Source organism: Ostrinia furnacalis, unplaced genomic scaffold, assembly GCF_004193835.3.
Source record: "Ostrinia furnacalis isolate ACB-3 unplaced genomic scaffold, ASM419383v2 OfSCF5861, whole genome shotgun sequence".
NCBI classification, from domain to species: domain Eukaryota; kingdom Metazoa; phylum Arthropoda; class Insecta; order Lepidoptera; family Crambidae; genus Ostrinia; species Ostrinia furnacalis.
In genome coordinates, this window is record NW_021136100.1 from 481,393 (window position 1) to 506,948 (window position 25,556).

Here is a 25,556-nt window from a genome sequence, read left to right on the forward strand (position 1 = left end):
TTGAATAAATTTGGTATTTCCAAAGAAAAGAAACAAAACAATCAAGTAATAGAAGTTTTAACATAGGAAATAATGTGTTGTCCGTTGTTATTTTATAAAACAACACTGCAAAACTACTAAGAGAAANATAATACAAAAAAAAATTATAATAATTTAGTTACGTATCGCATTTTATGAAACAAAAATACATGAAAAAGCTAGGGTGGCAAACAGGTTTTTGTATGAAAGGTAAAAAAGGACTATTTTTAAAATACTTAAATATTTGGTAATAAGTAGGATTATAGCTATAATTCTTCGTTATCTTAAAGATTAGTATTCATCCTTCAAAATTGTGTGTGTGTTTTTTTTGTGGGATGATTTATAAATATAAAACTTTTGAACTGTTTCAAAGCACACTTTTTTTTTCAAAATGTACATTTTTTTTGAGAAATACTCATTTAGCAAACCAATACAGCTTTGTATGTTGTGCATTCCTTCACATCCTTAACTAGGATTTATTTTTATTCAAATAATATGTAGTAACTTACACTTAGATAAGCACTCATAAGATTCTTGAAATATATTTGTTTTCTAGTCCTAAGTAAGCTGGTAATTATCTATGTTGGTATCACTAAAAGGTATTTAAAATTTTCAAGTATTTACCCTTTATAATATGATCATGAATTCAAATATTTAAGTCCAAAACTTGTAAGGAATCAAAAAGTACAAATTGGAGATACTACACAAAATTTGTATAAAATGATGCAGCTACGACTTCATAAATATGTGATGTGTTTTTTTCAAAAGGTTGTTTTAGTATTTTTTGTACATAAGCATTTTAGTAAATACATATAAAATACGTATGTTGTAAGTTTATTTTAATGTAATATCACACTCACATATTGTTGAGGTTTGTGCTTTATTTATTACTTGAATGGTTCTTGTAAACATGATAATAAGATAACCACTAGGTGTTACACCTAAAATGTATTTTGTTATTTTATCGAAATAAACATATTTTACTTCCAGTTTTTATTTCTAATATTATGCTATATTTTTCCCACCCAGTATTTTTATAAAAAAATACGAAAATCATTTCAATAGGTACCATTTATTTAACTTAAAACTAAAAATACATGGTTAAAGCCCTAACATTTTATGAAAATAATGGTAATACAGAAAATCCTACTTAAATTTTTATATAAAAACAGAATGCTCAAATAATTCTAAGTCTTAATCCACAGAATGTTTGAATTTATAGTTTGACTATAAGAATAAAGCATAATATCACATCAAAAACAAATAAAAGTCTGCTAGCCTTACCAGTCCAATAATCAAGATGTATATTTTCATAATGGCCTGTAAGCGGTCGATGCTTTACATTATGACCGCGGTAAAATCTCTTCGAGTCTTGTTTAGGTTGATAAAAAGCAAATAACTGCAAGATTTTCTAAAACTCCAAAAAGGTTTGATCGCGGTCACAATCAAGATCAGCTAAAAAGGTTCAGATTATACAAGTATCCGAGGCATAGCTCGTCCGTTAGCATAGCGCGTCTGTAAAGTATCTTAAGCTTATAACACACTGAGGCGGAATCTAGAGCCTTATGGGAATTTTTGTAATGTTCGAGTTACTATGTACGCTTCTCGAAGATCCGCTAGCGGACACTTACTGTACCAGCGTGTTTTGGCTTACAACTTTATGTGGTGATTGGCAAAGTAGAAATTCACAGGAAGGAGCTTTCATTCTGAATACGCTTTTTATGTTACATACCTAATAACGTAAAACGACGAGAACATCATTAAACACTGTTCCTGCATTTTTATTGTAATCGTATAAGATTACAAGGAGGTAAGGCTAGCCATTTCGATAAAATAATAACAAATATAACAAGACCCAGCATGGAGCTAGGTAGGCAGAGTAGCAAGCAAGGTAGTAATCTACTTTTTGACTAAATATTCGTAGTCAAATATGAATATAATAATGTACACTCGACGACACAACAATCGTAACAGTTACCATGCCAATGTATTATTATTTTTTAGTAATTTGGGTGCTAATAAGATCAACGTGTAACGTTTCATGTGTTGTTGTGTGTACCTATTAAAAAAACTATTCGTATCGTCTTTACAGTAGATTAAATACAATTTTATTAACAGTAAGTAAAGTTAAAATGAGGGCTCTATTAAAAAACCAAGTCGAATAATGCATGCAAAATGAATTGTTATTTATATCGTAAAATAATTAACATTAAATAACTGCATACACTATCATCAATGTTTCGAAATGTTTATAATTGTTAACAATAATACAAAAGCAAAAGGACATGATTTGAATATACAGGAAAATAATATATTCAATGTATAATCGTTTTGAAAACGTGCATGCGTATAAATCCGTCAAGAGTCAGTCTTTCTTCCATGCTATTTGTGAATGCGTTAATATGAACCTATCTAAAGGTAAACGCACACTTCACCGCAACAGGCTCACGCCTTGGACCAAGGCTCACGCTCACACGTCACATCGGTAATTGGCTAATTCTTTCGGTTCATTCAGTGCAGGTTCGAGTGCGTTCACTTTAATGATTGTCGTGTTTGGTGAAGGATGAATGACAAATAAATGTGAGAGAACTCAACAGATGTCATAGCAATTCAGAACTTATTTTCATGTCACAAAATACAAAATAGAGTAATTGGATTGGTAATTTCATTTAACACCGCCCAATGGTTTAAACGGCTAGCACGAAAAACTTTCGAGTTCAAATAGTTTGCGTACTCGAAACGCCATCAAAAGATTTAGTATGAAAACTACAACAGCGCCCTTGTGAACGTGTCGTAAAGTGAACTTAGTATGAGATGTGGTTGCACAAAACTTATTTTGAGAATGAAAATTGTCACTTTATCGTTTAATTCGAAGATTGAGTATCGAATTTTATCCAGTACGCAAACGATTCGAAGACGAAAGTTGTTCATGCTAGAGGTACTGAAATAAATAATCGAATTACATGTATAAGCACACAATCACAAGAAATACCTTTCAATTTATTTAATAATCTCATTGCTAATAATATTATACTATAACACAATATTATACTATAGTCGAAAACGGTGCAGGAGTATTTTAATGATTCGTATAATCCTCCAATTCACTATGCTTGGTTATTTTAATTAATTTGACCTAGCTAGCGCAGTATGTAACGAAGGAAACCCATCATTCATATCACACCATCTCTATATCACTCAGAGCGACCAAATTTTCGCGACTGAGGTCGTTAATAATAGCGTTTTTTGATTCTATATTTTAACTCTCCATATTTTATTAATTAGCAATGAGATCGCATATGAGTGTAACAATTGATGCAACATGTTTAAATTTAGCTAAATTATGGTAAGTATTAATAATAATATTACTATAATTCAAACAAACTTTTAATATAAATTGGTGATTTTTTCAATATTCACACTCTAATCAACCAATCAAACAACAAACTATACGATTTTGTAGAGCTTAAAATGGATACACTAGAGATTTTTTTCAAATGTTTATCATCGTTAATTGAAATTGAGGTGTGAATTGAAAACCGTATGTAGACTACAATCACCCATAGCTGTCTTTAAATCCTTACAACTGCGCGGACTGACCTCAATGGCCACTGATGTTAATATACCGCGATATTAGTAATTTCGTATGAATGGAAAATTATCAACATTAGTATTATCTATTAAAGAATTCATACACACAGTCATCGACATAATATGTATTCGTTTATTCGTGTTTTATAGTCTATTTTTGTTTTGCGTTGTCTTATCTAATGCAATATTCTTTTACTTCTTTTTATTCAATTTCGGAATTAGAATACATAAAAGAGGCCTGCAGTTATGGTCTGCAATCGGCTATAATCTCGCACCTAAAGTCATATAATGGCTATATTATATTATTCACTGCCTGTAAAGCAGATAAATTATTGTCCTAGAAAATCTATTGAAAATTTATTGCTGCCTATGTCAACAACATACATGATTTGTGATTGCTTGATAGTATGTGGTATTGTAATTAACGCATTAAAATACGATCACCATGCACGATAAGCGACACTCATAAATTATTGTGTCATGGCATTTAAAAATATATAAATTAAGATCCATGAACCAGATATACAGTAACCGACAATGATAACTTTGCTGAATTTAGGTGATCAAGTCAACAACTTAGAAGCTATGAATATATTCTATCGTAGTGGCTGTCGATCAATACATTCCTATAATAATAATATTTGAAATATTAACTCACCGCCCGTCACTGCATTGGTTAAATTATACATTAATACAGTATAAAACCAAACTACATAATAACGCTGGTTACAATATGGAATCGAGAAACCTTTTATATTTTCTAGTCATACAAATTTTATCACAAACTATGTCGGTAATAGTTTACATGGGGCCCTCGATCGTACTCACTTTCATCGCGAAGTAGTAGACGGCGCGGCTGCCGAGGAGGAATGCGACGAGGAACGCTCCGACGTAGGCGACGTAGACGCCGCCGCCGTGCGACTTGGCGGCCGAGAGCGTCCCGAGCGTGACGCCGATGGCGATGGCGAGGAAGATGAGCGCGAGCACCGCGAATATTGTGCCCTTGACGCGCGCCACCCGCGACCCCACCGACGACACCTTGCGGCAGTGCGGGCACCGCACCGGTGCGTTCTTCAGCAGCTGATACTGAAAATTTTAAACAGTGCTTATAGCAAAGAGTTTATTAAGTAGGCAGTAGGTAGGAAATACATAGTTAAACGGCAGTTAGAGGTAAGATAGCCATTTCCTCCGTGGTTGAGGATTCCGGGTGAAGCTCGCTTCCACCTTCGGCCTGATCGTCACTTATCATCAGGTGAGATACAGGCCAAGAGCTTCCTTGTTGTGGATAAGAAAAAATGTTGGTGGCGGTTATGGAATGACTAAGTACTTGGCCTGGCTGCACACGCGGGTCACTATGGACATTGGACACGCGAATAAGATTTCATGTTTGAGTACAATGCGTAGCGCCCACCCCGCGCCCGCGTGATCATTCTCGCCAAGCATTAAGAGGCACACTTAATTATGAGATAATAATTTATTGTTTACTTTTTTTTATACATGCAAGGCGGGTATTTGTTCACAATCACACCTGGTGTTAAGTGAGAAGATGCAGTCTAGGATGGTACATATCAGCCCTGTAAGTGCATATTCACTCTCACCTTGAAAAGGCCCGGATTATAGTGTTCAGGAAAGATAGCATTACATTATTTGTTTAACAATGTTTCAACAGCTTTTATAATTGAATTCCTATCTGTCGTGAAAAATGAATTCCTAATAATGACTGAAACTTGTTTTGTGAAGAAAATAAAAAATGTAGTTCAGAACAAATCAAAATCAACAATATTTATTCAGTTTAGACCACAAGTGGCACTTATGAACGTCAATAGAAAATAATAAAAAAAGAAAGGTAGCCCTTATGGGGCACTTTACATGTCTCCTAAAGGGCTATTATGGCAAAGTCAGCTCTACAAACCAGTTTTCTAAAGTAATGCAAAGCCCTCATCTTAAGAATTAACACATCTAAATTCGACAGTCAGGTTTTGTGCTGAATAGAATTACCATAAATGTCCAGTTTAATGAGAATAGATTTTAGAAGGTATTACTTTAAAGCTATGGTTAAATATATCTTACATTCACATTTTATGTTATAAAAATCAATGTAGGTATGTTGCCTATTTAATCACTGACATATTTTTTCATGCAAAAACTACTGAACGGATTTTGTTGAAACTTTACAGTATTATTGTTTGTAACCCAGATTAATATATAGGCTTAAATTTATGGTAGATATATAAAGGTACAAGTTGATAGGGTAAAGATAAAACTACAGTTATACTTTATTTAATTGAACAACATTGTATCATTATCAATAAGTTGTATTATGAAATTACTCAATATTTTTTCTTAGCTAATAAGGAAACAAAATTCAAAATTATAATTGAGTGACACAGTAAATGTCCACTGCTGAACATATACCTCCCCCAATGATTACTGATTAATTATACCTACATGGTATTGATGACACAAATAATTTACACAATGGGAAAACAGTTGAAAATGACACAAAATGCATAGAAATATCTTTTTTTTTGTTTTGCAATCAGTTGCCAGACTATAATCAGATGTATTGAGTGTCTTTTTATTATTAAAGAGCAGGTGGTCTATGCCAAGCTGTCTTGACATAGGCATATCTAAAATTTTAAATGAATTATTAAGTAATAATGCTAGGACTCACCAGAAAAGTGTCTTGGCAGTGAGCACAGATGACTCTGCACATGCCAGGCAAGGTCGGTACTGGTGGTGTTACAGGCGATGGCGCAAGGTTGATAATCCTCTTGCAGTCTGGTCGAGGGCATGCAATTCGTTGAGAAGAAGACTTGCAAATTAGCAGGCAATTACATGGACAACGAACATATTTTTTCCCTGGGGGAGCATTCCTTATAGGCTGTAAACAAACAAAAATATAATATTAATTGGTGCAAACTTTACAAATATCTTCACTAAAATTAACTTAAGATACCGTATTAACATTGTAAAGGAACTTTCTTCAGTATAATTTAATCTCAAGAATATTGTTTCTACAAACTTATCAGCGTGGTCTCAATTAGTAAAGATAACAAAGATGTCCACAATATGTTTACAATTTTTATTTATAGATGTATCAAATTGAGCTTCATTTGTGTTAATCAGGCTGACTTTAATGTAGTTTGGCTTACCGTAGCTTCGTTACAATCAGAGCATTTAACTACATGTTGTTCTTTCTTCCCGGAGATGTCTATCATAGCCTGACATACTCGGCATGTCACCATGGGCGTCCCTTGCTGCAGATACGGAGGAGGCAATTCGTCTGGTCCAATTGGAGATATTGTGCTGACATTCACCTCCTCTGTCAATGCAAAATTCTAATTAGGCGTGCTTCGACGGAATACGTAACAAAGTTACCGATCAACCTACAAACTTGCACCGAATAACATACATAGTTACACAACACGAGGATTTCGAAAAACCTGTTCACAATCAGCTAAAATCATTTGTTTAGCAACAAAAAATAAGTCTTGGTTGAATCATCAGCTGTCAAAACAACGAAATCTTTGTACACCTACCATCTCGCAGCAAAGGCTGATTTTCACTTTGTCCGTCACCCATTTTAAATTAAACACGGTAAATTTACAAACTCCGACAGCAATTACTTTAGTTGAAACAAATAATCCGATGAATACAATTAAAATTTTTGTATTCCGTCATCTGAGATTTCAACTAGTGTTGTGGTCGAGAGCAGTCGATGAGTCGAGAGACTGAGACTCCGAATCGTAACGAAGGGGCATCATCATAAGGTTTTTTTCTTACCGGTAACCTCCGGTTATTGTATCGTCATATAGCCGTAGCATTAAAAACGTTTAGAAACTGTGTTTAGAAATACTAATTTTTGAACGGAAATTATCCCACATGGTAAATAATGTCAAATTTGACGTTTGACAGAAAAGCGGTCAACAGCGTGCTTTGCAATGTTTTTATTATTTTTCCATTAAATTATTGTATTAAATAATTAAAAATGGCTAGTAAAATTCATAGGGTGCGGTATTACAACCCTACTCCTCAAATAATTAACAGCATTTCTTACAATAAAACAAGTAAAAACATTGCTGTGGCGAGGTTAGTGTTACTTTTATTATTTCTATTTGCTCTTGTACTTAATTCTAGGTTTGTAATAAAAATACAATATTAAATATTTTAGGGCAGATGCTTCCATTGAAATCTGGGATTTGAACTACGCGCCTTACTTGGTGAAATTCATCCCGGGCGTAGAAGATGGATCGGTGGAAGCCCTTGGCTGGGTTAACGATAGATTGTTGTCTACTGGACTTGGCGGTGCGCTGGTGGAGTGGGACCTCGATAAGCTAAATGTCAAACAAACTGTGCTGCTTACTGGATATGCAGCATGGTGTTTAGACGTGAACTCATCCAACACTTTAGTGGCCGTGGGAACAGAGCAAGGTTATGTCAATTTATACAGTGTTGAAAACGATGAAATTGTGTACAAAAAGCTGTTTGACAAGCAAGAGGGCAGGATAATGTGCTGTAAATTTGATAAAACTGGAAGCATACTAGTAACAGGTTTGTAAAATATAATGCTTTTTCTGTGTTGTTTTTCATATTCTAGTAGTTCCCTTATTACTTTAACCCATTATTACTTTCAGGATCCATAGACACAATAAGGGTATGGAATGTAGAGACAGGGCATGCCACTAGCCGTATGCTGGCCAGTCGGCGAGGCAAGGAAACCATCGTGTGGTGTTTGGCGGTTCTCTCTGATAACATTGTAGTTTCTGGTGACAGCCATGGTAGACTTACATTTTGGGACAGAAAGTTGGGAGAGCAGGTAATTTTGCATTTTCATCTAGTCATAACAATAGTGGTGTTATTTTTTAAAATCCTTTTTTCTATATTTAAACTTAATAATATAGCAGACCATAATACTTACATAGCAATAGCAGACATATTTATGTATAAAATATATGAAACAAATATGTATTGTTGTTATTTTATGGTAATTTAAACTTATTTCAGATTGAGTCCTACACTACTCACAAAGCAGACATACTATGTATAGAGGTATCAGAAGACGAAAGCAGTCTGTACTGCAGTGGAGTAGACCCTGTTATTACTAACTTTATCAAAGTAAACAATAACACTAGTAAACATCCTACATTACAGTGGGTTAAGAATGTCCAAAGGAATATTCATGAACATGATGTTAGGTAAATATTATAAACCTCATAAATATATTTACTCAGTGTGATATGCTTGGTGAACTTTGATATTTTTCTTACAAAAATAAGAAAAAATAATCTAAATATCAGAATTTACACATTACAAAGTCGTGTTAGTTACTTCGCTTATAACTCAAGAACGGCTGAACCGATTTAGCTGAAAATTGTCCGGGAGGTAGTTTAGAGCCAGGAGAAGGACATAGGATACTTTTTATCCCGTTCGAAATAAAAAAAAAGTCTGCTTATTTATTGCCATTAAGGCGGAACAAAGTTCGCCGGGTCAGCTAGTTAGTAATAAAACATAAATTTTATAAACATTTCATTAATTAAATATACTTTTAATTAGGTTTTTATTTTGAATTCTTTTCCAGGGTATTAGCATTGAATGATGACAGACTTGTGTCTGTAGGAGCTGATGGCTACATCACACTTTCCAGTTACCCCCCTAAATGGGTAATGAGGATACCACCCATGATACCTGGCCCTAGGTCAGCGGTCTGTGCTAAGAAAAAACTTTTACTGTTAAGGTTAAGACTACCTACATTCAATTAATTATCTCTTAATTTATTTATTTGGACCAAATTGTGAATGTGAACCCATATTAACAATTGGTTTTTTTCCCACAGATATAGTAATCACTTAGAAGTATGGAAACTTGGCTCATATGCCACAACAAACAATGGAAAAGTAGTTTTTTCAAACCAAAGCACAAAAAATGTTGAACAAACAGATAGCAACAGTCAGCTTGAGAAGGACACTCCAATTGCTATTTTAAATAATGCTTATAATCAGAACAACAAAAATAAGAATTTAAAGCTAACAGACAACCCAGTGAAATTGGTTTCAGTTCAGACCAAAGGCAAAAAACAGATGAAATGCTGTGAACTATCACCAAGTGGAGAGTTCATAGTTTATTCAACAGAAAATACAGTGAGAATGCTGAAATTAGATACTGTAAGTCAACAATTTTATTTGACAAAGATTTTCCTGAGATATTTAGTGCACATTAATTAAATATAGGCCTATTTGTTTATCTGTGTATTTATTCACATTATCAACATAAAATACATACTAATTTATTTCAATATTTAGCTAACCACTTCAGATTGACTGATTGTTTAATCTGTCTTACGTCCTGTCTTGAAAATTGATCCATATTGCTCACTGTGAGTTTGTAACAAATTGTAGGATGAAGATCAACAGAACACGTCACTATCAAAAGTACTGATCAACGGCGTGTCGTCGTCCTGCGACCGCATCGCGTTTACAGAGGATTCCCGCACAATGGCTCTGCACTGCGCGGGCAGTATCCTGGTCTTACAGGTGGACCCGCAAGCTGGCGCCACTGTCGTTCAGACGATTTCTACCACCAAGCGTAAGTTAATGATTTTAAAGCTAAACTTACCATAGAATAGGGTATTTGACCTGAAGAGTACGTCAATTGACCACCAATCAATGACGTACTTTTTAAAACTGTCAAAATGAGACTGTCTTATAGATTTTGTATGGCAATACTAGCCTGTGACGTCACTATTTTGTGTTTTTGGGGAATGGTGTCAAATACCCTATTAATCTAAAAGGAAGATAGTTCATGAGCAAGAGCAATGTTAAAGAGGCAACTATGGTTTTTAATATAAATTCACAAACATTTACAATAGATTTCATATAGAATTGTTAAAATCGTCACAGTCGCATTAGAAAAGTGATTCTTGCTAACAATGTGGTTGATCAACAAATAATCTTGCAGATCTAAAAGCCTCATCAATACTACATCTTCACATATCGAAGAAAACTTCGTCAGGAGCGATATATTTGGTAGCGGCCGACACGCAAGGCGCCATCGCTGTGTGGACTAAAGCGAAGAAGAAATATGAGCATTACGTCACATTACCGAAGTATAAGTGTGTTCCTTCGGCGCTAACAGTCGACAGTAAACAAGAAAGTCTCGTAGTAGTTTACGTAGATCAAAAGGTGAGTTACTTTTAAACGCCACCAGAATTTTTGTGATAATTTATTAAAATTCACTCAATGGAAATATGGCCCTGAAAAAAAGAAGCAAAGAAATTGCGTGCTTTATTTTTGTTATTATTTTAAAGTAAAGTTGTCTTTGACCAACATTTTACCTGTTGAAAAGTGATGCAAAGTAACCCTGTAAGGTGCGTACCTACTGCCCGGCGCTACGAAGCGTAATGTAACATATTGCAGAGCGAGAATACTTGCTATCTTTACGGGAAAACTAGCGAACAGAAACGGTATGCTCGATGCGAACGTTACATTACGCCTCGTAACGCCAAAAAAGTTGTAAAAAGAACCCAATTTTACATACTTGTCCCTGCTTCCAGATCGTCGAGTACGAGTTAATTACAAAGAAGTTCGCCGAGTGGGTGAATACGGCCCTACCTCCGGCGTGGCTGTCGCGCGAGGCGGCCGCATCGTCTGTGGCGCCGCACCCCGCCCGCGAGGCATTGGTTATCGCCGATAATACATCTCTGTGGGTGCTGGAGAGAAAACAGGTGAGTTGCAAGCAGTTAAAATATTACTGTTATCATAAGTACACCCGCGAACCATTCGTAGTCGCCGAATAGGGTCTCCGTTTTTACGTGAACACAGCCCTACCGCCCGCGTGGTTGTCGCGCGAGGCGGTCGCAACGTCCGTGGCGCCGCACCCTGCCCGCGAGGCGTTGGTTATCGCGGATAACACGTCTCTGTGGGTGCTGGAGAGAAAACAGGTGAGTTGCAAGCAGTTAGAATATTACTATTATTATAAGTACACCCGCGAACCATTCGTAGTCGCCGAATAGGGTCTCCGTTTTTACGTGAACACAGCCCTACCGCCCGCGTGGTTGTCGCGCGAGGCGGTTGAAACGTCCGTGGCGCCGCACCCCGCCCGCGTGGCGTTGGTTATCGCCGATAATACGTCTCTGTGGGTGCTGGAGAGAAAACAGGTGAGTTGCAAGCAGTTCGAATATTACTATTATCATAGGTACGCCGAGTAGTGATGCCCGCGAACCATTGGTAGTCGCCGACCACGTGTCTATGGGTGCTGGAGAGAAAACTAGTGAGTTGCAGTCTTATTTTTTTTTTTAAACAATAGTCCCGTTAACTCGTTGTGGTAAGCTAAATATGCTTGATTTACGAGTGGGTTCACTTGTGGTGCCACACCCCGCCTGTGAGTCGCTGGTTATCGCCGACAACACGTCTAGTTACAACCTTTGATGTTGTTATATCATAGGTATACTCAGCAGCGTAAGCAGTTACCTTTGCTGTAGGTTGGGAGCAGTAGAGAACTTAAGTAGTCGTAGGCGTTATTGCTGCTGTTGCTTGAAACCTACGAACGTTACTACCCAAAAGAGTCTCCGTTTCCACGTGAACCCAGCCCTACCGCCCATGTCGCCCGGCTGTCGCGCGAGGCGGCCGCATCGTCCGTGGCGCCGCACCCCGCCCGCGAGGCGTTGGTCATCGCGGATAATACGTCTCTGTGGGTGCTAGAGAGAAAACAGGTGAGTTGCAAGCAGTTATAATATTACTGTTATCATAAGTACACTCGCGAACCATTCGTAGTCGCCGAATAGGGTCTCCGTTTTTACGTGAACACAGCCCTACCGCCCTCGTGGTTGTCGCGCGAGGCGGCCGCATCGTCTGTGGCGCCGCACCCTGCTCGCGAGGCGTTGGTCATCGCCGATAATACGTCTCTGTGGGTGCTGGAGAGGAAACAGGTGAGTTGCTAACAGTTCGAATATTACCATTATCATAGATACGCCGAGTAGTGATGCCCGCGAACCATTGGTAGTCGCCGACCACATGTCTATGGGTGCTGGAGAGAAAACTAGTGAGTTGCAGTCTTATTTATTTTTTTAAACAATGGCCCCGTTAACTCGTCGTGGTAAGCTAAATACGCATGTTTTGGTTTTGTTGGTTTGTGCGACGTCAAAGTTTCTTTACGGTACAAAATAATCGCTTGTTGATTGCTCTTAAAAAGTATATCAATTGATTAATGGCATAAAGAGCCTGCTATTTACCGTTTCGCGTGAGACCCATATGAGGTCGTGGGTAAGCTGTATCCATATTTTATCGTACCTTGGTCCAGCTGGCTTTCTACCGTCAATTGATCAATAGTATCCTCAGGCGTCTCTTCACAATTTTAAATGTAATTTTTATTCAGTTTCAGGAACCGACAGAGCCAGCATCTAAAAAGAAACCAAATTCGGGCCAGAATGTGGGCTTGAAAATTGTACCCATAAAGGTGAGTTTCCATGATTTGAATCATAATTAAAGTTTTCTAAATCCATATTAATAAATGTATGTGTTATAATAACAAAAAATGCTTATTTCTGGTATTTCTTTCCAGTACTTGGCTGGTTTCCATTGGGTAGGCGACGACGAGGCAGTGATAGTGGAAGTACTCCCGGAGAACATAGTCTCACAGCTACCACCAGTGATATCCAGAAAATAATTATAAGGGGAAAAGCCATATTAATGAAAATACTTGTTTGTACACAATAAATCGTTTATTTTACATATGATATTGATTTTCTTTTTCATCGTTTAAATTATCTTATTATTTGCGCTAACTACTAAGTCGAAATTCCAATCGTTAATAGCGGCTTAATGTATTGAGCTAAGCGTTTTCTGGGATAGAATAGAGATGCTAAAAGGGGAACTTGCTAAAGAACGCCACAAATCGTTACTATATCAAATTCAATAAAGTACACAATTTCATTCTAACTAAAGCAACTATGATCAAATTCAATCAGTTGCCTTGCACAATATTAGTGTGATGGATTTCGAGTTCAAAGATAAGGTACCCTAGCTCACAAAAATATTGTTCATGGTTTTAAATCATTCTTTTATGGCTTATTTATGCAGTCTTAAGATTCCTGAAAGCCCTCTCCAAGTTGTCCCTGCTTAGCGGCATGACCTCCAACTGGTGCGGGCGGGACCACATCTCTTCTGGTATCTCGGCCTTCGCTGGTGGAATGTTATATGAAATAGGATCGCCATCGACGCTTCTGTAACCATTAAAAATATATAAAAGTCTTAGTTCTNTTTATTAAATAATCTCTGGGTGTTGCTTAAGATAGTAATTCATGCTTCCAAAATCTTAGAAATTCGCACGAAAATGTAAAATGGCTCTTAACAATTGTTTTTTTCCCACAGATATAGTAATCACTTAGAAGTATGGAAACTTGGCTCATATGCCACAACAAACAATGGAAAAGTAGTTTTTTCAAACCAAAGCACAAAAAATGTTGAACAAACAGATAGCAATAGTCAGCTTGAGAAGGACACTCCAATTGCTATTTTAAATAATGCTTATAATCAGAACAACAAAAATAAGAATTTAAAGCTAACAGACAACCCAGTGAAATTGGTTTCAGTTCAGACCAAAGGCAAAAAACAGATGAAATGCTGTGAGCTATCACCAAGTGGAGAGTTCATAGTTTATTCAACAGAAAATACAGTGAGAATGCTGAAATTAGATACTGTAAGTCAACAATTTTATTTGACAAAGATTTTCCTGAGATATTTAGTGCACATTAATTAAATATAGGCCTATTTGTTAATCTGTGTATTTATTAACATTATCAACATAAAATACATACTAATTTATTTCAATATTTAGCTAACCACTTCAGATTTACTGATTGTTTAATCTGTCTTACGTCCTGTCTTGAAAATTGATTCATATTGCTAACTGTGAGTTTGTAACAAATTGTAGGATGAAGATCAACAGAACACGTCACTATCAAAAGTACTGATCAACGGCGTGTCGTCATCCTGCGACCGCATCGCGTTTACAGAGGATTCCCGCACAATGGCTCTGCACTGCGCGGGCAGTATCCTGGTCTTACAGGTGGACCCGCAAGCTGGCGCCACTGTCGTTCAGACGATTTCTACCACCAAGCGTAAGTTAATGATTTTAAAGCTAAACTTACCATAGAATAGGGTATTCGACCTGAAAAGTACGTCAATTGACCACCAATCAATTGACGTACTTTTTAAAACAGTCAAAATGAGAGTCTTATAGATTTTATATGGCAATATTAGCCTGTGACGTCACTATTTTGTATTATTGGGGAATGGTGTCAAATACCCTATTAACCTAAAAGAAAGATAGTTCATGAGCCAGATCAATGTTAAAGAGGCAACTATGGTTTTTTAAATAAATTCACAGTCGCATTAGAAAAGTGATTTTTGCTAATAATGTGGTTGATCAACTAATAATCTTGCAGATCTGAAAGCCTCATCAATACTACATCTTCACATATCGAAGAAAACTTCGTCAGGAGCGATATATTTGGTAGCAGCAGACACGCAAGGCGCCATCGCTGTGTGGACAAAAGCGAAGAAGAAATATGAGCATTACGTCACATTGCCGAAGTATAAGTGTGTACCTTCGGCGCTAACAGTCGACAGTAAACAAGAAAGTCTTGTAGTGGTCTATGTAGATCAAAAGGTGAGTTAATTTAAACACCACATGATTGTTTTTCTAACACTTTAAAGATTTGCTGGAGATAGTATCATGTATAGATTGAAAATATTATAGACCTAAAAATTTAGGGAAAAGAAGTTTGCGCGCTTGATAACTCTTTTATTATTGTTAAAGTAAAGTTGTGTTTGACCAACATTTCACCTGTTGGAAAGTGATGCAAAGTTACAGAGCGAGCACATGTGCTGTCAGTTCGGAAAAACTAGCGAACAGAAACGGTTTTTTAGCAGATGGCGTTACGTATGCTCGCTGCTAACGTTACATTACACCTCGTAACGCAGAAAAAGTTGTAAAAAGAACCCAATTTTACATACTTGCCCTTGCTTTCAGATCGTCGAGTACGAGTTAATTACAAAGAAGTTCGCCGAGTGGGTGAATACGGCCCTGCCTCCGGCGTGGCTGTCGCGCGAGGCGGCCGCATCGTCTGTGGCGCCGCACCCCGCCCGCGAGGCGTTGGTCATCGCGGATAACACGTCTCTGTGGGTGCTGGAGAGAAAACAGGTGACTTGCAGCACTTATAGCCTCTAATATTATTATATCATAGGTATACCGAGCAGTGATGCAGCACCCGGCTCGAAAGGCGCTGGTTATCGCAGACAACACGTCTCTGTGGGTGCTGGAGAGAAAACAGGTGACTTGCAAACAGCTTAAATGATAAGAATCAGTAAATACAGCATATCTCAAAATTATCACGTCACACGTTAGGTACTGACACTAGTAGCTGGGTTTTGAGATATGACCAATTTTAGTCATAAATGTCTATAGAAAAGTTTGATGAGTTTCGAAATATAACGAATACGTTATTAAAAAAATACTTAATAGTCTTGTTCGATGCGTCTTAGGCTCATTTACCTCTGGTCTCAGTGTGACATGCTAATTTTGGGACATCCCGTAGATAGCAGAAGTGTAGAAATAACGAATAATGTCATTCGCAAAGTTGCTTCTGCGACGGCCTTTTCGGTTATATTTTGAGAAAGAGGATTAAAATATTTTATGGTTTCACTTGAGACCCATACGAGCACAAGGCGTTGGGTAAGCTGACCACATATTATCTTGTATCTTGGTTTGGTGGCCATCCTGCTGACAATGTCACTTTACTTTATTAATGATATTAATTATCTTATTTATTTAGTTTCAGGAACCGACAGAGCCAGCATCTAAAAAGAAACCAAATTCGGGCCAGAATGTGGGCTTGAAAATTGTACCCATAAAGGTGAGTTTCCATAATTTCAATCATAATTAAAAGTTTGCTAAATCCATATTAATAAATGTATGTGTTAAAATAACAAAAAATGCTTATTTCTGGTATTTCTTTCCAGTACTTGGCTGGTTTCCATTGGGTAGGCGACGACGAGGCAGTGATAGTGGAAGTACTCCCGGAGAACATAGTCTCGCAGCTACCACCAGTGATATCCAGAAAATAATTATAAGGGGAAAAGCTATATTAATGAAAATACTTGTTTGTACACAATAAATCGTTTATTTTACTTATGATATTAATTTTCCTTTTCATCGTTTAAATTAGCACTAACTACTAAGTCGTAATTCCAATCGTTAATAGCCATCCAATGTATTAAGTTATGTGTTTTTCGGCAGTTATATTTTATTAAGTGGGATAGAATAGAGGTGCTAAAAGGGGAACTTGCTAAAGAACGCCAAAAATCGTTACTATATCAAATTCAATAAAGTACATCATTCTAACTAAAGCAACTATGGCCAAGTTCAATCAGTTGCCTAGCACAATATTTAGTGTGATGGATTCCGAGATCAAAGATAAGGTTCCGTAGCTCACAAAAATATTGTTCATGGTTTTAAATCATTCTTTTATGGCTTATTTATGCAGTCTTAAGATTCCTGAAAGCCCTCTCCAAGTTGTCCCTGCTTAGCGGCATGACCTCCAACTGGTGCGGGCGGGACCACATCTCTTCTGGTATCTCGGCCTTCGCTGGTGGAATGTTATATGAAATAGGATCGCCATCGACGCTCCTGTAACCATTAAAAATATATAAAAGCCTTAGTTCTTAAATCATCAATACTTAACGATTCCTTTAAAACCTTAGATTAATAAATCTATGTTGAAAACATACAGTTTCACAAAATTAGTATGTTTCTATTCACTAAAATTGATAGGAAAATCTTATCAGAAATATTTTTCACTTGAAGTACTTAGGTAAATACGGCACATTAAACAAAACACTGATAGACTGGCAGGCTACTCTACATTTTAAGTTCTTTAAAAATTATGAAAAAACATTAGTTTAAAGAAGTCGGTTAAAAAACCTATAAAAATGGTGCAATTTATCTTCCTGGCACAAAAATTTGTATTTACACCAAAAGAAAAAAATCTATTTTTAACGCTAATCAATCGAGTGTCAATTTACCCCAAAAACACTAAAGTTTGTTTGTAAGGGTCGTAGATCTGGCCGGGGCGCAGTGGCGGGCGCGTAGGGTAGTCGCGGTCGGTCTTCACCAGCCTACCGTATCTCTCCAAGGGACAGCTCGCTCGACGCCCCACCATAGCTGAAACATTTTCATTTCATTTCATTTAAAAAAACAAAAGCACATATGAAGTTTTTCGTCGTCAATATATGTGAAACAAAAGCTGAAAAGCTTTCAGTTGGATCGAAAAATCTACTAAATGCTCGCTGAAACTCGTACGTAGTGCCTTCCGCATGACGTCACTCAAGTTGCTCGTGTGTAGTGTGTAGCGTGCCAGTTTTCTATTAAAAGTTAGTAAACTAAACTTTTCTAATTCTAACTGCGACTCGCGATTCCTACCTAGTACTTTTATTCAAGCGTAAAATTTTCACGTCAAACACATTCTTCGATCTTACCTGAAGAAGTAGGAGGAAGTGGTTTTGGTGATGGGTCCACAACGACTGGGTACGTCTTGGGCTCTGGTTTGCAGCTGACAGTGCGAACAGCCTCGCGGTATTCTTCTAAGGACATGCCTAGAATAGAAATAGTTTTTTTATTAGTTAGTCATCACCTAATAACAATAGAAATAAAATAAACTTAGTAATAAAAAAATAAGATTAGGTAATTCAATTGACGCGAACATAAATGCGATGTAATCAGAAGATAAAAGAATAAGTCGTAATAATTCAACGAAAAAATTATGGTTAATTTACTGTAACTAAAATAGGCAGGTAGCTAATGTACTGGAAAGAAAGACGTTAACATTAAAATGATCGTTATCACCAAATCGGCCTTAATAGTCATCCTCAATAATAGGTATTTACCCATTTTCTGAGCTTCCTCCTCTTGTATCTCTCGAATAAAGCTGTAAAAGCCCCATCGTGACTGCCACAGCTTCGCAGCGTCTCTCGTTTTCTTGGTCACCGACCTCCTAAAACGCCAACAAAGGATTTACATCTCAAAAATTTAAACAACTCTTGTATATTTATTACTCGAAAAGAGAATGGAGCGCTTTTGTCAGAATTTAATCTAAACATCAAAGGGCCTTCTTGTGAGATAATATCTTGAATTATGGAAGTATACGAGTATTACAGAACTCCTTGAGCCTTGACGGCATCTATGGACGGTTCGCGGCGGCCTCCCACGGCGACGGGCGCTGGGGCCGGAGCTTCCATTTTGACTGTCTTCGATATGGCCAAATTTAAAAATATCTCCACAAAACGAAGGCCTTGAACGTACAAACAATTTCAAAGAATAATAAATAAGCATCAACTCCCCCAGGAAACGGGTTGCTAAGCGTTTTAATCGATCAAGCTAATGCAATTGTAATTTAAGTATTGTACCTACCTAAACATCTTTTAAAAAACTATTTGCCCAAGCAAATTATTCATTTTACTTGCTTTTTATCATTCTGACATTGAGTTCGGAAAGGGTTGCGTGTTTGATGGCCATGCCGGGAGATATTAATGTCTGGCGCAAACGAACATCTGTCTTTAGTCATTTGCTTATCTACATTTAACTCTTTAACAAAGAACTTCCTTCTATAGATATAAAAACACACACTTCCCGTGTTTTGTTACGTGAATTTTATTTTATTATGTTAATAATAATAGTGTAAGTAGGTAGAAGCGAGATGTTGAGAGGAACGTGGCGAGGAGGAACCTCGAGGAACGAGGCTACGAAGGATTCTACTTTAGCTGTATTCCAAATTAAGTTAAAAAAGTTAGTCAGCAACTCCTCAAATTTTTGGCGGCCTGAGTGATCTCCCAGTTAGGTGATCACTCAAGTTTGCCCTGGATAAGTGGAAGGGAAATCCTGATGTGAAACAGGTTAGTTGTTCTGAACTTATACCGTCTGCGTCCTACCTACTCAAATCAAATCGAAGTAAGCAAGCAAAATCCTCACGAAATACCGCAATTCGATGGCTAGCTACATTATTAATAGAAAGAAAATACCTAGAGCCATATCAAATTAAATGAGGCAGTAGAACTTATTTAAAATTGATTTTACGTCTTCGATTTCAGTGAGCTGAGACGTAATAAAAGCCGTGATAGATTTTATTGTAAGAGGAGTATTAAGGAAAGCAATTTTATTTAGTTTTGGAGCCTGAACCTCGTTTCACTGGCTAATTAATGAAACTGTTTCCACCAAGCCGGGAACTTGTTTTTACTTTGAAAATAAGTTCAACATAGAATAATCGTGCTAAGTTTTTATCAAGATTTAAATTAGGCAGTGTGAAAATTAGGTAGGTAGTTCTTACGTACTATTTTGGTCCATGTTCTCTAAGCTTAGGCTGACTGGCCTATTTTCCTACTTCTAGGTAAATGTAAAAACACGATAAAGTCCTTTTTCTTAAGTGTACGAATGTTGGTTCAGGAAAAAGGGATTAGGGCTGACAAGGACTAGAATACTACTGAAAACTTTGAAATAGTCATTCATCAGGAAAATCATAATAGGTACACCTACCTACCGAAATATGAGTCAGGCTCAGGCAAAACCAACTTTAAAAAAATGAAATAAATACTTAGTTATTTATAATATCCACATTACGCATAACATCCACAATTCTAGGTATATCGGTAGGTTGGTAAATAGTAATACTTGGGTTTACAGGTTTATGCTTTAATTTATGCTTCAATTACTATAAAAACATCTTAGTCAATTACCTCCTTATAATCATAATATCAAAAAGTTTTTTATACAACTTTGACTCAACCCTATAATATGACCTCTTTTTACTACTATTCCAGCCTTTGTTTTCGTCTGCTTTACAGCTCGTCGGTTTCTAGTGAACGATTCGCTTACGTTTATTTTACGTTCATTGTGACCCCAAAACCAGACAGGTTCGAAGATATAGTTATTCTGTATTCTGCAAAGGCAGAGCGCCTACGAAGGGCGACGGAAGGGCAGACGCTAGCCTGAACCTTCAAACAAATAGGTATATTTCATCTACGTTGAAATCGTTTATCATGGTTCAATCGTTTACAAACTTGTTTGCACAATCATGTTAGGTTTTTCTTCCAAAGTAGTCTTAAGATTTTCAACTTACTTTTTCAGCCATAAAGACTGAAAATGTTTTGTATTTTCAGAAATAAGTTTAACGCTATCTTTCAAGTAAAATTGGCAGAGTACTTATTTAGGTACCGATGAAGTTGTGAAAACAAAAGTTATGATTTACCCGACAGATATGCCAGGTATTTGCTAATCATAATACAATAATATCAAGTTAATACTTAAAACTGCAAAATAGGAATGTATTTTAACGACAGGCACACCGCCACTTAGGGACATGTTACCTACACAATAATACTGAAATGTAATACTGCTGTTAGCTCTACCTGTGTAAGCAAATTATACCTACTGGATTATTTCCCTCAAATGCGAAATAAATGGCGGGCATTAGTGAAATACATTATTTATACAGGCGAGTCCGCCGAACTCCGCCTACGAAAAGAAAATGTATAAGTCGCGTGTTATTTGAAACCATCTCTGGTAGGTCTGAGCTTTACAGTTGCTTGTTGCCACAGCCTGAAAAAATAGCCAGTTCAATTACGCCAGCACTACCTGAAAATAATGTTGGCCGGCCATTTTCAGGATTATGGTTTACATTTAGCCGTTAATGAGATCAATAGAAGGAGTTAGGGAAGACGTTAGTTCAACAGTGGGAGAGTGCGATTCGTGCTTCAAACTTTTAGGTCTTTATTGCGTAAATCAAGTTACTCAAAGTCACTATAATGTACGTACTTACATAATTACTGTAGAGCAGTGGTTCTTAACCTTTAAGTCATGAGGGACCATTATACCAAATGTATGTCTTATCAGGGACCACCTCATAATTGGTCAAAACACTGCAAAAATCAGTTAAAAGTGGTTTTAACCAAGGTGTGCAAGTGCACTTCGTGGACCACTTGGAATGTCTCCAGGGACCACCAGTGGTCCGCGGACCACCGGTTAAGAACCACTGCTGTAGAGCAACAAATTAAGCCGTATTAAGTACTGTTTTATTTTGGCTTCGCAGACGACCATTACCGCGAACTTTCATGCCGATCCTAAATCACTTAATCTGCCTACAAATAATCGTGTCGAATATAATTCACGGAATGAACCGACGGTGACGACTTTTACGACCTTGCGATATTTTATCGGTTGCTGTAAAACTTTCTTTTCTGCGCATTAACTGTACTTACATTAAAAGTTTTTAAGAATTACAAGGTCATCTTTCCTGTAAGAGTGGCTTATTATTTCGAACTTAACCCAGTAAGATCGATCAAAACACTTCTGAAGTCATTATGTCGTTGAAACATCCTGAATAATTTAGGAAATCTGAAATACTCGTATAAGCTCATATATTCTAAGCGTATTAACTCCGATTTCATAAAAGTTACACTAGGGTGTAACTATGGAACTTTTACCTTTACAGCAATTTCATTTCTCTTTAATTTAAAAATCAATGCTTTTTCATTTGGAACGATTCTTTCGGTAACAACGAGGAAATTCAATTCAGAAAACTTTTTTACACCGACCCCTTTTACGTCCGACTCGTTTTTATCCATTCAAGCTTATTCACATTTGTTCATTATGCCGCGTGACCCAATTTCGTAGATCACGTAAGCTCTGGAGCTGGCTGAAGGGGTCGGGAGTATCGTGGAGGCCTATAAAGTGCTATGTACCTATCTAACCTTCCGCTCGCCCGCCGCCCCCGCGTCTAGACGTCAAGGTATATACCTAGTACATTTATTCGACCTATGCTCACAAATGAGAACAAAGGAGCGGATTACCCATTCAGATAAACTACGGGTGCAAAGGAAAATAAAGTAAGATAGGCTGCTTGATCTTTCAGTGGGTTTTTTAACGGCGAGTTCCATGAATCGGCAGCTTCAGCCAGATTACGGGACATCGGTAAAACTAAAACTTTTAATCAAAGTTGGAATAGGATTAAAGGATATATTTTTCCACTTAATTCTTTTTTGACGTATTAGAATTAACGAGGCAATGACTAACTTGTATGCATAAGTCGCTTTGTTTTAAGTTTAATCAAAAGCTCGTTGCCAAAGCTTATTTAAAAACTACCTGCGAGTACCTACCTATATGCTTTTTTTACAACAAAATGTTTTTAAACACTTTATCAATCTCACTTTAAATAAAACTAAAATAAAGTCATGCATTTTTCCATTTTTTTTCAGTCTATGCCACTTTCATTACAGGTGAGATTAAGTTTGTCATTTTATCAAGGACTATTTACTTCGTCATAATCACACAACAATAAATTATACTCAACCACATTATAACATAACATATTTGCATTTGAATGGTAAGAAAGTCATTCAAAACATGAAATACCGAGTCCCAGACAGTGCAGCGCGATTAATTTTTTGGACTTTGAACATTTGACAAATAGAGAGTTTTCCGGTTCCCGACGTGACTGGGTGAGGGGTAGGCCGTCTAGACTGCGCTTTTAGTGTCAGCTCCAAATATAGAAGCGGGACAAGGCTGTAGAATTGGGACTGTTATGTTATGTGAGGAATATTGTTACTAAGACGTTATATCGCTATACAGTTTAATATGAAAATTAACTTTTATATCAGCTTTAAAGGTGTTTTGCGCCACATACAGGGGGATAAGTAAATACAACATATTAGCATATTAGTTATCTAACCTCTATAGGTTGTGTTTATTTATCAAATCAAATCAAAAATACTTTATTTAATATAAACGAGTATTTTGGCACTCATGAAAGGGGGGTATCACCCTGTATGATTGTTTTATTTTTATGTCATAAAACGACAAACATCTTACTCATTTTTCTTCGTGCTTTATTTGCTTACTAAACAATACGTCATACGTATCAATTATTAATAATAAGCCTTTAGTTTTCACCTTCATGTAACAAAAGGGTAAAGGGTCTTTAAACGTATAATTATGTGCTTACGTATTTTATAGCAGTGAGTGTACTTTATTAAGTTTACTCTAGCTTTTCGCAATCACACATAGCTCTGTACACCTCAACATCAGAAGATTTAATTTACCGCATTATTGCGATATGATAGAGCCTAGTCCTCCGTGGTTGAGGATTCCGGGTGAAGCTCGCTTCCACCATCGGCCTGATCGTCACTTACCATCAGGTGAGATACAGGCCAAGAGCTTCCTCCTTGTTGGAAAAAAGTTGTTTGGTCGGACCAGTGGTTACAAAGATTAACCCTAACGGTGAAACATTTTTTACCTGTATAGGAATATCGTGCTCTATTTTTGTCCTTATCTAAGTATTTGGGTCTGTTAAATCCTTTACACGCGTCGGCTTTATCTAGCGTAATATAAAAGAGAAATATCACACACGAACTTCTAAAAACTGTTTGCCTGTACTGGAATTTGGTAGGTATATTTTCTAAGAATAAGATATCTGATAAGGGATAAATATAAGTACTTGATAAGTAGACATTTGTAATAGTTGTATGTAATATTTGTACTTAATATTTTATGAATTTACTTTGACTTGAATATAATGTGCATTGGACTGATTACAAAATTGGATTTCTATCGGTTTTTTCCTCCTCGTAATGCTGCTGCACCTTCTGTGTAACAGCTTGGCCTTCAATTAAAACTTAATCAACGAAGTCCAAGTTTGTCCGCAAGGAAAAGTATTTATTAGTCAACTCATATTAAATGCAAAAGCAAAAATGTTACTTACTCGTAACTTAGTTACTCCAAAATGCGTAATAACTTGAAAAGAATCTTTCCCCTAAAGGAGACTAAATATTTTCAAATGTCTCTACTTGCCAACCTGGGTGTCCCATAATGTTTTCATACCTGGGACAGTGGGCCACACTAGTCCGTTGTTCCTACTTCTGCGGCGGTAGGCAGTGTAGGCACCCTGCCGACTCGTCTGTCCCAGACGCTACATGACATTAATTAGTGTCTCTTCGTAGCTACGCATCACGCATTCTAATTAGGAAGTTGAACATGTTTCGATGGGTATTTTTTGATGTATACCTAATATACTCGTATTTTATAAAATTAGTCTTATAATAGACAAGTAAAACTAGCGAGAAAAATGTTACAGAACAAAATAATTAGAATTACCTAGAAATGTACTAGAGTAAATATCTTGCACTTTCGTTGTTACCGCTCTATAACATTGTGGTCTTTGATTAAATGCAATTATTTAAAAATACTTAGCAACAAACAAAATTTCTATTCCATCTAACTAACATTCTCAAGTTGGCCCTAAGGTTAACTGGAGGAGAATGCCGAATGGCATTAAGTTACCTTATATATCGTGATTTACGTACATTAAAGTTTTAAATAAATATACATTTCGCAATAAAATGGATAGGTAATCCCCATTATACCGTCCCTGATTGACAGGTTAATAGTCGATACGCAGCCGAGTCCTTAATAAGTGTCCCCCCGCAGTCACTCCAGGCGAGACGCATGGCTGGCCCCGCCAGACTGGATGCATTTGCTCGTAAAAGGCAACAAGGCCTTCATCTCACCTCCAGACGGTCGGAACGGTTCGTTTGTTGTCCTACTATTATTCACTACGCGTCTAGACAAGATAAATACGATCGCGATTGACTAAATGTCGCTATGCACCGGCTTTAGTGCGCGCATTATCTTAAGCCTACATTCAAATCTAAATGAATGCATTTTCTCTGTAAGCCGCTTGAAATATTCGGAATTATTCATTCGCTACGGTCCGATGACACCTGTTTATCGTATGGGTTTTTTTCGCGCTTCTGTTGTGTTTTAGTATAATTTTAAAATTTAGATTTTAGTATAAAATATTTTTCGGAGCTAGCAGGATGGGTTTCGATTTCTACGTCTGATTTTAA

General features: G+C 36.8%; 3 protein-coding genes across 6 annotated transcripts; 1 reads left to right on the forward strand and 2 right to left on the reverse strand.

The window, feature by feature from the left end:
• Nucleotides 1-3,153: 3,153 nt before the first annotated feature.
• On the reverse strand, nucleotides 3,154-7,328 carry LOC114361656 (type 1 phosphatidylinositol 4,5-bisphosphate 4-phosphatase). Of its 2 annotated transcripts, none has more exons than XM_028316778.1 (4): nucleotides 7,152-7,328; nucleotides 6,765-6,934; nucleotides 6,284-6,493; nucleotides 3,154-4,695 (listed from the first exon to the last, which is right to left on the reverse strand). In XM_028316778.1, the coding sequence occupies exons 1-4, from the start codon at nucleotides 7,192-7,194 to the stop codon at nucleotides 4,411-4,413; spliced, it is 708 nt and encodes a 235-aa protein (XP_028172579.1). In that variant the 5' UTR covers nucleotides 7,195-7,328; the 3' UTR covers nucleotides 3,154-4,410. The 2 variants fall into 2 exon arrangements, with proteins under 2 accessions (XP_028172579.1, XP_028172580.1); XM_028316779.1 differs by lacking the exon at nucleotides 7,152-7,328 and adding an exon at nucleotides 7,025-7,126.
• Nucleotides 7,329-7,505: 177 nt separating this feature from the next.
• l(3)72Dn (UTP4 small subunit processome component l(3)72Dn) lies at nucleotides 7,506-16,801 on the forward strand. Its single transcript, XM_028316716.1, has 19 exons — nucleotides 7,506-7,701; nucleotides 7,784-8,163; nucleotides 8,247-8,428; nucleotides 8,617-8,807; nucleotides 9,191-9,346; nucleotides 9,446-9,773; nucleotides 10,008-10,194; nucleotides 10,567-10,790; nucleotides 11,162-11,332; nucleotides 12,982-13,062; nucleotides 13,168-13,270; nucleotides 13,686-13,830; nucleotides 13,956-14,304; nucleotides 14,539-14,725; nucleotides 15,053-15,276; nucleotides 15,640-15,810; nucleotides 15,854-15,940; nucleotides 16,442-16,522; nucleotides 16,629-16,801. Exons 1-19 carry the CDS (start codon nucleotides 7,601-7,603, stop codon nucleotides 16,731-16,733), a joined length of 3,453 nt encoding a protein of 1,150 aa, XP_028172517.1. The 5' UTR covers nucleotides 7,506-7,600; the 3' UTR covers nucleotides 16,734-16,801.
• A 16-nt stretch (nucleotides 16,802-16,817) lies between these two features.
• LOC114361653 (uncharacterized) lies at nucleotides 16,818-21,559 on the reverse strand. 3 transcript variants are annotated; one of them, XM_028316772.1, is made up of 5 exons: nucleotides 21,476-21,559; nucleotides 18,552-18,658; nucleotides 18,144-18,260; nucleotides 17,691-17,829; nucleotides 16,818-17,295 (listed from the first exon to the last, which is right to left on the reverse strand). In XM_028316772.1, exons 1-5 carry the CDS (start codon nucleotides 21,523-21,525, stop codon nucleotides 17,145-17,147), a joined length of 564 nt encoding a protein of 187 aa, XP_028172573.1. In that variant the 5' UTR covers nucleotides 21,526-21,559; the 3' UTR covers nucleotides 16,818-17,144. The 3 variants fall into 3 exon arrangements, with proteins under 3 accessions (XP_028172573.1, XP_028172571.1, XP_028172574.1); XM_028316770.1 differs by lacking the exon at nucleotides 21,476-21,559 and adding an exon at nucleotides 18,820-19,017; XM_028316773.1 differs by lacking the exon at nucleotides 21,476-21,559 and adding an exon at nucleotides 19,075-19,924 and having other exon boundaries at nucleotides 16,820-17,295.
• Between the last annotated feature and the right edge of the window lie 3,997 nt (nucleotides 21,560-25,556).